The sequence below is a fragment of the Pogona vitticeps genome, chromosome 3 (genome assembly GCF_051106095.1).
Source record: "Pogona vitticeps strain Pit_001003342236 chromosome 3, PviZW2.1, whole genome shotgun sequence".
Classification (NCBI taxonomy): domain Eukaryota; kingdom Metazoa; phylum Chordata; class Lepidosauria; order Squamata; family Agamidae; genus Pogona; species Pogona vitticeps.
Window position 1 is genome coordinate 13,726,109 of NC_135785.1, and position 12,037 is coordinate 13,738,145.

The window sequence follows — 12,037 nt, forward strand, 5'->3', positions numbered from 1 at the left end:
AGGAAGAACGACAGTGCAGGGTCTGACCTGGAGAACATAATTTCAGAGCGAGATGTCCACTCCATCACTGCCTGCCTATGTAGAGAACAAGGCCTTGATTTTGTTGCTAAAATATTTCAGTCCAGTACATTAACAAACACAAACAAAACAAAACTATTTTAAAATTCTTTTTGTGCAGAGCTTTTTTTTTTTAAAGGCCTCTGTAGGGTCAAATTTATTTCTCTGAATCTGTAGTTTCATTTACTACTCATGCTGGGAAAGTAAAAAAGTAAAATGCAACTCTGTCTTAAAGGGATTCCATGTATGCACCGTATTGCTTTCATTAAAGAACACATCCTATTAGGTATTTTGGACGCAGATCATTATGTTTAATAAGCCCATGTAATTTTAATATCCACATCTGTTTACTTAGTCTCTGTAATATTAACTTCTGTTCTGCTCCTTTTGTATTGTACAATTTGTGTGTGTGGGGGGGTGGCTATCAGAAGTAGGACATTTTGTAATGGTTACTCCTGCCCAATGTTTTTTTTAAAAAAAATCATTCTGTTAATTACAGCAAGAGATGAGTATCAGCCACTTAAGGTCAGGATGCAGCCTGAGTTCTCTTGACGGCCAGAAGCAAAGAAGCATCTGGTATCAACCAGCAAATGGAAGTGCAGCTATTTCATGCAGGGTTTATAACAGCAAGTATTATGTCTCCTAGGGGGAAAGTGTCACTTCACCTCAGCTGTGTGATGCTTATTAGTGCACTGGCCTGTCAGATTATATTGTACTATATTTTGCCATAGTTAGAAAGGGGGAGGCGGGAAGAGAAACTGGTGATTTATAAGACAAACAAGATGATCTTTTCCCATCTTCTCATAGCTCAGCAACATTTCTCCCTTTCCAATATTGAAACATCTTTGGGCAAAATTCACTGTCGTAGAAGTGGATTTCACAAATGCAATAGGCCCTGCTTCCCACATACCCGAAAGCCAGCTTTCCAAAATAACCTTTTCCAAAAGATGTTCATTTTGCGTACATGGAGCAAGGAGGATTGGTGCTGTGCTGACAGAAATGATTCCATGGGTGGGAGATGTTAATTTGCCACTTCCCTCACAAATGAGGCACATTTTTCTTTTCCTCTCCACCCCGGGAGTGAACGCTTCAGTTTTAAAACTGGAAGAGCTCTTCTTGCATCATTTTGATACAACAGTAATTTATCATCCCTCAGAGAAGCCCATCCTGCACTTCTGCTATATATGCATTTCCTCAGGACAAGCTCTGCTATGTGGGGTGAAGTAATTGGTATGAGATGGAGTGAGGGCAGGTGGGATTCAGGAAGCAGGAGACACGAATTCCCTTCATTAAGTAAGCTTTGGTTTATACACTGAAAACACAGTCATCCACTGAACTAAATGGTGGGAGATCCAGGACATATAAAAGGAAGTACTTCTTCACAAGGTCCACCATTCAACTGTGGAATGGTTAATGAAATTCACTACCACAAGATGTTGTGATGGCTGCTAACCTGGATGGCTTTTAAAAAGGACTGGAGAAACTCATGGTGGTGAAGACTATCAATGGCTATGATATTTGAAGGCTCTATTTCATCTCCGATATCAGTTGTTGTTTAGTCGTTTAGTCGTGTCTGACTCTTCGTGACCCCATGGACCACAGCACGCCAGGCCCTCCTGTCTTCCACTCCCTCCTGGAGTTGGGTGAAATTCATGTTGGTAGCTTTGATGACACTGTCCAACCATCTCATCCTCTGTCATCCCCTTCTCACTGACGCCCAGGATGTCAATGTTGATTCTTGCCATCTCCTGTTTGACCACATCCAGCTTACCAAGGTTCATAGATCTTACATTCCAGGTTCCTATACAGTATTTTTCTTTGCAGCATCGGACTTTCCTTTCACTTCCAGGCATGTCTACAGCTGAGCATCCTTTCGGCTTTGGCCCAACCACTTCATTAGCTCTGGAGCTATTTGTACTTGTCCTCTGCTCTTCCTCAGTAGCATGTTGGACGCCTTCTGACCTGAGGGACCCATCTTCCAGCGTCATATCTTTTAGCCTTTTGTTTCTGATCATGGGACATTCTTGGCAAAGATACTGGAGTGGCTTGCCAGTTCCTACTCCAGGTGGATTGCGTTTAGTCGGAACTCTCCACTATGACCTGTCCTTCTTGGGTGTCCCTGCACGGCATTGCCCATAGATTCTCTGAGCTACTCAAGCCCCTTCACCACGACAAGGCAGCAACCCATGAAGAAGTCCAATATCAGAGGAAGTAGGAAAAAAAGGAAGACCTGAGTTTGAATGAGATGAGTAGGGCTGTTGAGGACAGGCCATTTTGGAGATCACTCATTCATAGAATCACAATGACTCTGAATAGCACAGAACAATAACAACATGCTATGCATATCCATTGCTGGAGACAGGGGGTCATCCTAGATGGTCCTAGACAGTCTTCCTCATAGTAAGCTGCTGAAAGACTATTAGACCAGACAGACCTTTGGTTTGACCCAGCAGGGCTCTTTTTTATACTCTCACCTTTTCAAATTGGAAAATTTTATGAACATGAAACAAACAAGAATGGCAAATGCAGATTTCTTCTTCACCTCTGCTTTCCATATCTTTCCCTCTTTCTCTTTCAGAAGGTTACTCAATAAATTTCTTGTCATCGATTCAATGACAAGGGGCTTCAACACAACGAGAGCTTCAAAGGAGCTTCAACACGAGATGTCTCGGCCAGAAGGGTCCGCAACCTGCAAGAACTGCCACCTCCAGAATGAGAGCAATACAAGACGTGCTTTTCTTCATGATGGGGTCTCCATAGCTTGTGTAGAATATATCGGTGCAACACTACCATCCCTTCCCATGAGCATCAAAGCACAGAAAGACACAGCACAGAATGAACGGTTGATTGTCCAAAAATTTGCAGACAACCCATCTATTTGCCAAATGTCCATGCAAAAACGAATAAATAAAGGGAAAAAAGCAGCCAGAGGCTAAGGTCCAGGGGTGTACTTTGATATCCAGTGCCAGGAGGGTTGTCCTTCCCCTCTCTTTCCTGGTGCACGGTGCCAAAAGAAAAACTGACTCCTCCTTTTTCAAGGTTGTATAGAGGACTGCAGTGTGGGAAGAAGGTTGTCCAACCTGGTGGAAACAGGATCCACTGAAAGCAAACCTTAGCATTTTGGCCCTAGTAGTCTTGCAAAACTGCACAATCTGTCCAGTTTACAGGATAAATTATCAGCAAAGAGAGAGCTATTGCCAACAGCCTGAGGAAATACCTCCAGCCTTTTTTCCTTCTATGTCTCTCTTTCTCTTTCTCTCCACACCAGGTCATGTCTGTCTGTGTGACACCCGTGCCCCGGGTCGTGAGGTGATGTTAGGAGTGCCGTCTCGCCCTAGAGCCTCCGTGGGCACCCAGACCGCACCCAAGCCTTTTCCACCACGGATGCTGCACCAGGCAGTGGATACCATTGACTTAGAAAAGGGCATGAAGGGGTTAAGTATAGCGACCCAGACTCCTCTAGTCTGGGCAGGGAGGGGGACGAAAGATCCAGAAGAGGGAGCTGTGGGGGAAGTCAGTGAGAGGCAGGCGGGGAAAGAAGGCGAATGGGAATGGGTCTCAATCCAGGATCCCTGGTCGGGCAAGTGGGAACAGGTGTGTATGACCAAGCAAGAAGCTGAAGAGAGAAGGAGGAATGAGGCTCGGGTCCGCCCCTCTTACTGGGGAGAAAGAGAGACCCGTGAGTGGAGGAGAAAGTTAGCTGAAGAAAAGAAACGGGTAGAGAGGGAGAGAGAGGAAAAGACCCGATGGCATCTGGAGGAGCTGAGGAGGCTGGGGTATCTTCAGGACCCTGGGAACCCCTCGGGGCAACGGCAGCTTCACCCTGGGGATATGCAGGGTTCGAGGAGACGACCCCATTATTGACGATGGAGCGAGATGACTTCGATCCCGAAGAACCCTCCCAGGTTCAGGCCGGTCCATGGGCATCGAAGTCCAGTAACCCTTTTGACGAAGATTGGGTGCCCCTGTATGAACCGTTACTTCAACAGAAGAAGTTTATCCCCAACCTAATTGACGTTTCTATTCCGTTGCCCCAGTTAAATAAAGAAGACAAGTTATTTGGTTCAAATGCGTCTGAGGCTTTATTTGGGAAGGGGGAGGCGAAGAATAACGGATCCTCACATACTGGCGCCCAGAACGTGGGGCCTCCCCCGCAACCCACAGACGCAGAAAAATGGATGCAACGTATAACAGAAGGGCGGGAGGTCTTGTTGAAACAACTAGCAGATCAACAGCGGATGATAATCGAACAGTTAAAATCACCTCAGGGAAATCAACCTTCAGAGAACATGGGACTGAAACAACCCATAGCAACACGGCCCCCAGTTAAGTTACAGAAAATGGGGCCCCAGGATGACCCGGCAGCGTTCTTACACACGTTTGAGAGGATCGCCATCTCCGCGCATTGGCCTAAAGATCAGTGGGCACTCATACTGACCCCATACCTCACTGGGTTACCTCAAGAAATAGTAGACACCCTCGACCCAGAAGACGCGGGAGATTACGACGTGGTAAGGACGGCCATTTTGAACACCCTTAACTTAAACGAGGAGGCCTACCGGAGGAAATTTCGGGGTCTAAAGTTGAAGCCCGGGTTACACCCCAGGACACTAGCGCAAAAGTTAAGGGTAAACGCCACGAGATGGATACAACCAAAGGGGAAGACAGCGGAGCAGGTTGTAGAAATCGTGATTATGGAACAGTTAATATCAACGCTCAACAGCGGAGCTAGGAACTGGGTTATCAAGAACAAACCTTCCAGCCTAGAGGGCGCTGTGACGCTGCTGGAAGACTACTTAGAAGCGGAGGACACGTGGCAAATTAGAAGTGCGCCACAAGGAGAAGGAGCCAAACTGAGAGAGAAAATGGCGGACGCTACCAAACAAGCAGACTTTCGCGGAGCAACGCCGACGGGGACCAAAAAGAATAGACCCGACCGCATTGAATACGCAAACCCAGTCGGAGCGAGGGTACCATGGCCAACGGTGACAAACGACCCGGCGGCCTCCAAACAAGCGGCGACTTGGAACCTAGGGAAGGAGAAGATGACCGCTTGCTTCGGCTGCGGCCAGTTCGGCCATATCCGGAAGTATTGCCCAGTGACTGAGTGTGCGTGGGCAGAGGCTTGCACCGGGATGACCAAGGTGGGTGAGGAGAATCACCCGGGTTGGGTAGTAGAAGCGAGAGTAAATGGACATCCTAAGAAGGCTTTAGTAGACACAGGATGCAGCAAGACGCTGGTAAAAGAGCTAGAGGGAGAACTTTTACCGGAGATTACTGTAATCCGGTGTATCCATGGGGATGTGAAAGAATATGCGACTACCATGGCAGAGGTCGAGGTAGATGGCCTTAAAAGGGACATGGAAGTGGGAATAGTGCCCGGCATGACCCGGGAAATGCTACTAGGGAGAGACTGGCCTGGACTGAGCAATTTGGCTAAGGAGCCCGGGGAAATAGGCTGGGCTCAGGAAGAAACGGAGGCCAGGGAGTTAGAAGTGATGAATTTGTCTAGAGACCAGATACGATGCCTCCAACAAGATGATGCGGGACTTAACAGCTGTTTACAGCAAGCGATGGCTGAAGGGACTACCCCAGAAGGGGGGCAAGGCTTTGAATTGAGGGGAGGTTTGATGTATCGCGTAACCAAGGCTGGCAACGATGAAGAATCCCAACTGGTAATCCCAGAGGGCCTGCAGTTCTGGGTAATGCACTGGGCTCATGACTTACCGGTGGCAGGACACCTAGCCACCCAAAAGACTCTGGATAGAGTAAAACAGCGGTTCTGGTGGCCTAGGATGGCTCACGACGTAGAAGAGTTCTGTCGGTCCTGTGCCAGGTGCCAGATGACTCAACCCAAGTCGGGACCAGGGGCAGAGCTCATACCTATGCCTCTGGTAGATAGGCCATTTGACAGAATCGCTTTGGATATTGTAGGTCCGCTAACCAAATCAGCAGGGGGGCATCAGTACATCCTGGTTGTCATTGATTATGCCACTCGGTACCCGGAGGCAGTGGCTCTGAGATCCACTACAGCTAAAGTCTTAGCCAAAGAATTGTTAGAAATGTTCTCCCGGGTGGGTTTTCCAAAAGAGGTCTTAACGGATCAGGGCTCTAATTTTATGAGCCTGACCTTCAAGCAGATGTGGGACCTCTTAGGGGTTAAGCCTTTACGAACCTCTGTTTATCATCCTCAAGCCAATGGGCTAGTCGAGAGATTTAACCGGACTTTGAAAGGTATGCTCAGGAAATTATCAATGGAAAAACCCAAGATGTGGCATACCTTCCTCGCCCCATTAATGTTTGCAGTTAGGGAGGCCCCCCAAGCATCCACGGGTTTCTCCCCCTTTGAGTTGTTATATGGTCGAAGACCCAGGGGGATACTAGATTTAATTCGCGAGAAATGGGAAGAAGGGGAAGATCGTTCCCAGGGAGCCCTCCAACAGATAGTTGAGATGAGGAATAGCTTACAATTGGCATGGGAGATGGCTAAAGAGAACCTGGGACAAACACAGACTAAACAAAGAGGTTACTATAATAAAAAGGTTCGTCCTAGGACATTCGAACCTCAACAAAAGGTACTAGTGCTCTTACCCACAGAGACTTCTAAGTTCTTGGCTAAGTGGCACGGACCTTACAAAGTATTAAGGAAATTAAATGAAGTAGACTATGAAATAGAGACCCCTGATAGGAAAAAGAAAACCCAAGTGTTCCACGTAAATTTGTTAAAAGAGTGGATAGACAGAGAAGTGTTATTTGGGACCGAGGTTGATGACGAGTTGGGCCCCGAAAGGGAAGACTTGACCTCCGAAGGAGATATAGTAGTAGGAGACCTCTTGTCAGAAGAACAAAAACTACAAGCAGGACAGTTGAAAGAGGACTTTCCCCAAGTATTCTCCCCAATACCTGGGTGTACCCAGTTGGTGGAACATAGTATAGAAACACCCCCTGGCAATGTTGTAAGAGTTAGTGGTAGGTCTTGGCCCAGACACATAACTGGGGTAATTAACCAAGAAGTTGATGAGATGCTTAAACTGGGGGTCATAGAACCATCCAATGGGCCTTGGAGAAGCTTCCCTGTAATGGTTCCAAAACCTGATGGGTCGCTTAGGTTCTGTATTGATTTCAGAAAGGTTAATGCCATATCCAGGTTCGATGCTTACCCTATGCCCAAAGTAGGGGACTTGTTAGATAAGCTAGGGGGGGCCAAATACCTCAGTTCGATCGATTTAACAAAGGGATATTGGCAGATCCCCTTAAGACCCCAAGATAAGGAGAAAACTGCTTTCTGTACCCCTAAGGGTTTATTCCAGTTCAAGAAGATGCCCTTTGGGCTCCATGGGGCAGCTGCTACGTTCCAAAGATTAATGGACCGGGTGCTGGAACCCTTACAAGATTGTGCAGCCGCATATATTGACGACATTATAATTTTTAGCAGCTCCTGGGAAGAACACCTAGCCCACCTTAGGAGGGTGCTGGAAAGGCTACAAGAAGCAGGTTTGACGGTTAATCCTAAGAAGTGCAAAATTGGGCTGCCCAAAGTAGATTACCTGGGTTACAAAGTAGGACAAGGAGAAATCCAACCCCAGGAGGAGAAAGTGACTAAAATATCTAAGTGGTACCAACCCAGGACAAAGAAGGAAGTTCAGCAATTTTTAGGTCTAGTAGGTTATTACCGACAGTTTGTGCCTAACTTTGCTTCTATAGCTGCTCCACTAACTGATTTAACCAGGAAAAAAGCCCCAGTAAAAGTTATATGGGGCCCTTCCCAAAAGAAAGCATTCAAGACATTAAAAGAAATCATTTGTGAGTTACCCGTTAGGTTTGCACCCGATTTTGATATTCCCTTCACTCTTTTTACGGATGCATCGGATCGGGGTATAGGGGCAGTCTTATCGCAGGTTAAAGACGGGGTAGAGTACCCGGTGTTATATTTGAGTCGGAAGCTATCACCCCGAGAACAAAGATATGCTGTCATTGAGAGAGAGGCTTTAGCCATCAAGTGGGCCACACATAGTCTTAAATACTATTTACTAGGAGCTCCATTTGACCTGGTCACCGATCATGCCCCTTTACAGTGGTTGGAACGAATGAAAGAAACCAACCCACGCTTAACTCGGTGGTATTTAGCTCTACAACCGTTCTCTTTTCAAGTAAGATATAGAAAAGGCAAAGAGCATACTAATGTCGACTATTTTTCTCGGCAGGGTCCGTGGGCGCGCAGCGAGGAAGAGCGGACGGCACTCTTGGAGGGGGGGATGTGTGACACCCGTGCCCCGGGTCGTGAGGTGATGTTAGGAGTGCCGTCTCGCCCTAGAGCCTCCGTGGGCACCCAGACCGCACCCAAGCCTTTTCCACCACGGATGCTGCACCAGGCAGTGGATACCATTGACTTAGAAAAGGGCATGAAGGGGTTAAGTATAGCGACCCAGACTCCTCTAGTCTGGGCAGGGAGGGGGACGAAAGATCCAGAAGAGGGAGCTGTGGGGGAAGTCAGTGAGAGGCAGGCGGGGAAAGAAGGCGAATGGGAATGGGTCTCAATCCAGGATCCCTGGTCGGGCAAGTGGGAACAGGTGTGTATGACCAAGCAAGAAGCTGAAGAGAGAAGGAGGAATGAGGCTCGGGTCCGCCCCTCTTACTGGGGAGAAAGAGAGACCCGTGAGTGGAGGAGAAAGTTAGCTGAAGAAAAGAAACGGGTAGAGAGGGAGAGAGAGGAAAAGACCCGATGGCATCTGGAGGAGCTGAGGAGGCTGGGGTATCTTCAGGACCCTGGGAACCCCTCGGGGCAACGGCAGCTTCACCCTGGGGATATGCAGGGTTCGAGGAGACGACCCCATTATTGACGATGGAGCGAGATGACTTCGATCCCGAAGAACCCTCCCAGGTTCAGGCCGGTCCATGGGCATCGAAGTCCAGTAACCCTTTTGACGAAGATTGGGTGCCCCTGTATGAACCGTTACTTCAACAGGAGAAGTTTATCCCCAACCTAATTGACGTTTCTATTCCGTTGCCCCAGTTAAATAAAGAAGACAAGTTATTTGGTTCAAATGCGTCTGAGGCTTTATTTGGGAAGGGGGAGGCGAAGAATAACGGATCCTCACAGTCTGGATCTCTCCCTCTCTGTTAACCTTGCCTTTTTCAAATCTTGTCAGTTCCAGGCCAACCAGAGATCATCCTCTTATAGGAGCAAAGATGTGCATAAGGATGTTGCACATGAAGTAGTTTGGTATTGGATGGGCCATTCACAACATCAGCCTCTCTGTAGAGACTCATCCCTCCTGTTCAGAACTATCTCTTTTCCTGTGAGGAAAGTGACTGCAGAGAGGGAAAAACCGGCATTCTCCCTTCTTCACTGGTTCATGTAACTATAAAGTTGACTAACTGAATATTTACGGCTTTCCTCTGATGCAAATACTTAGTGCAACATACTGCCACTTATGTAGCAGGGTTCCATTCGCAAATTCACAAGTGAATGAGGCCTTTCTAACAATTTGTTGTTTTGCAATGTTTTTAACTGTAGTTACACACCATAAAAGAAAATACGTAACAGTGACAGAAATTAATTCTATAATACAAACTGTCATGCTCCAGCAACATCTCCCCTCAGTTTAGTTTAATAACAGTAGCAGCGACTCTTAAACAACATTACTTTTCATGGATACAGCTGACTATTCTTCAAACAGTTACTATTTCTCAGAGTAATAGATATAAAGAATGCCACAATTCCCAATGTGGGGTAGTCCAGACCTGGCCAAAGTGCGGCCCAAGGGACAGTTTTGAACATCAAAGCCATTTATACCTTTTTGTCTAAAGTTGATCAGTTGCTTAGCTTTAACATACTGCAAGAAACCTCTTTAGTATTTGTGAAGATTAACAAGTTTAAAATAAAAACAATCATAACATCACGGTTTCATTTTATTTTTAATTAAATTTGGTTCGGCCACCAACTTTTTTCATGTGGCCCCCTTATAGAAATTAATTGCCCACCCCTAGTGTAGTGGATAGAATGATGGCATAGGACTCTAGACAACAGGATTTGAATCCCCACATTTTAAATACAGTGGACCCTCGACTTACAGACGGCTCGACTTACAGACTTTTCGAGTTACAGTGGGGTCTTGACTTAAGAACGGCTCGAGTTAAGAACATTTTGACTTAAGAACCGCTCTCGTAGGAAAATATTGACTTGACTTAAGTACTTAGATTTGAGTTAAGAACTGAAAAAAAAACCCACGTGGGAGGCAGGGAAAGTGCAAAATTTGAACTTTCAGTTAACTGTTGGCCAGTGAAAAGGGTGCCTGTCTGCTTCCTCCCAGCGTTTAGAGAGTGGATTGGGAGACAGTCTTCGGACTGCCTGGTACTGGACTGCCTGGACTGTATTTTCCCTGCCTTCCCTGAACCTTTCTTGACCTAAGAAAAAAAGATACAAAATATCCCCCTCTAGTGGTCGAAGGCGGAATAGCAGCTTCCCATTAGTTTCTATGGACGGAAAAGAGCAGATACGGATCAAATGGTTTTCAATGCATTCCTATGGGAAATACAGATTTGACCTGAGAACTTTTTGACTTGAGAACCGCCTTCCAATACGGATTAAGTTCTCAAGTCAAGACCCCACTGTACAGACTTCTCTGGCCACAAAATTTAGATTCGACTTGCAGCCGGAGAATCGACCTACAGACCAGAAAAGAACCAAAATGGAACAAAAATAGAATAAAAACTGCCAGTTATAGGATTAATCGGTTTTCAATGCATTGTAGGTCAATGGAGATTCGACCTACAGACTTTTCGACTTGCAGCCACTGTTCCAATACGGATTAATTCCTTAAGTAGAGGGTCCACTGTAAATAAATAAATAAATTCCTGCCCTCATGTTTTCAGACTGTGTGGTAAGCGCTCTTTTCTAATATATAACTTCAGCCAAAAAATGGAAGGAAGATTTTTGGCTAAAGCCTATATGGGTTTCTATGTGGCAAACTCTGGATCACTGACAACATGCTGTGCACAGACAGCTGCCACAGGGAGCAATTTTAAAACAGCTGCTCTGAGTACACTGGCCCAAAGTGAACTTTCAAATTGTACAGCTATAAAGTACATTTCTTCCCATAGAATGTTAATAAAGAGCCAAAAGCAATACAGAAGAAATGTTGCAGTCACAAGCCTTGCGTCTAATTTCAAAATCCTGTTTTAGAATGATAGAGGGCTTAGCTACTAGTGCTTTTCTTTTTTAAATACCCTTAAACTTCCTCAGGACTTAAGAAATAGATTTACAGCAAATATCCCCAGCAAACGGATTTCATACACCCAAAATATATTTACAAGCCCTGTAGGGGATCTATAAGCCTTGCAACAGGTTTACAAGTCATGGCAATAAATACTGTGGCAGCAGAGAAGAAGGACATTCTGCAAAATCTATGCTGTAAGAGGTGGCTGCTGTTTTGCAAGAGATGCTCCACCACTGGATGGTGCCCTCAATTTGAAGGGCTGCTTAAAGTTCATGGCCAGTTTAAAAATAAAAAACCAGAAGGAAGAAGAGCAGAATCCATGGTGTTCCCCTTCTAGATTGAGCAGGCACACATGAATGGTCTTTTAATTATACACAAGTTATAGTTCTACTTGTATATTTAAGAGACAGGGGGTATTCCACAGAATCATAGAATAATGGAATTGGAAGGAATTTATAAGGCCATGGTGTCCTACTCCATGCTCAATGAAGGAATTCAAATCAAGGTACCGTATTTTTCGCTCCATAAGACGCACCTGACCTTAAGACGCACTTAATTTTTGGAGGAGGAAAACAGGAAAAAAATATTCTGAACTAAATAGTGTAATAAAATATTTATTAAACTATAACAAATGGAGCACCTTTTCACCCAAGCATGGTTTAACCCCAAACAAGCAGTTTTTAAAGCATAACTAGCAGCTTTTAAAGCAAGTATGCACGTTTCTACACAAGCAGGTTCCAACTCAAACAGAGCGCCTTTTC

General features: G+C 45.8%; 2 protein-coding genes across 3 annotated transcripts in view; one reads left to right on the forward strand and one right to left on the reverse strand.

Moving 5' to 3' along the window:
• Window positions 1-12,037, reverse strand: part of NAALADL2 (N-acetylated alpha-linked acidic dipeptidase like 2) — a 988,342-nt gene that overhangs the window by 78,778 nt on the left and 897,527 nt on the right. The window lies entirely within an intron of this gene.
• Window positions 3,340-9,102, forward strand: LOC140708024 (uncharacterized). The gene is made up of 2 exons (XM_073002705.2): window positions 3,340-5,201; window positions 8,262-9,102. Exons 1-2 carry the CDS (start codon window positions 3,804-3,806, stop codon window positions 8,895-8,897), a joined length of 2,034 nt encoding a protein of 677 aa, XP_072858806.2. The 5' UTR covers window positions 3,340-3,803; the 3' UTR covers window positions 8,898-9,102.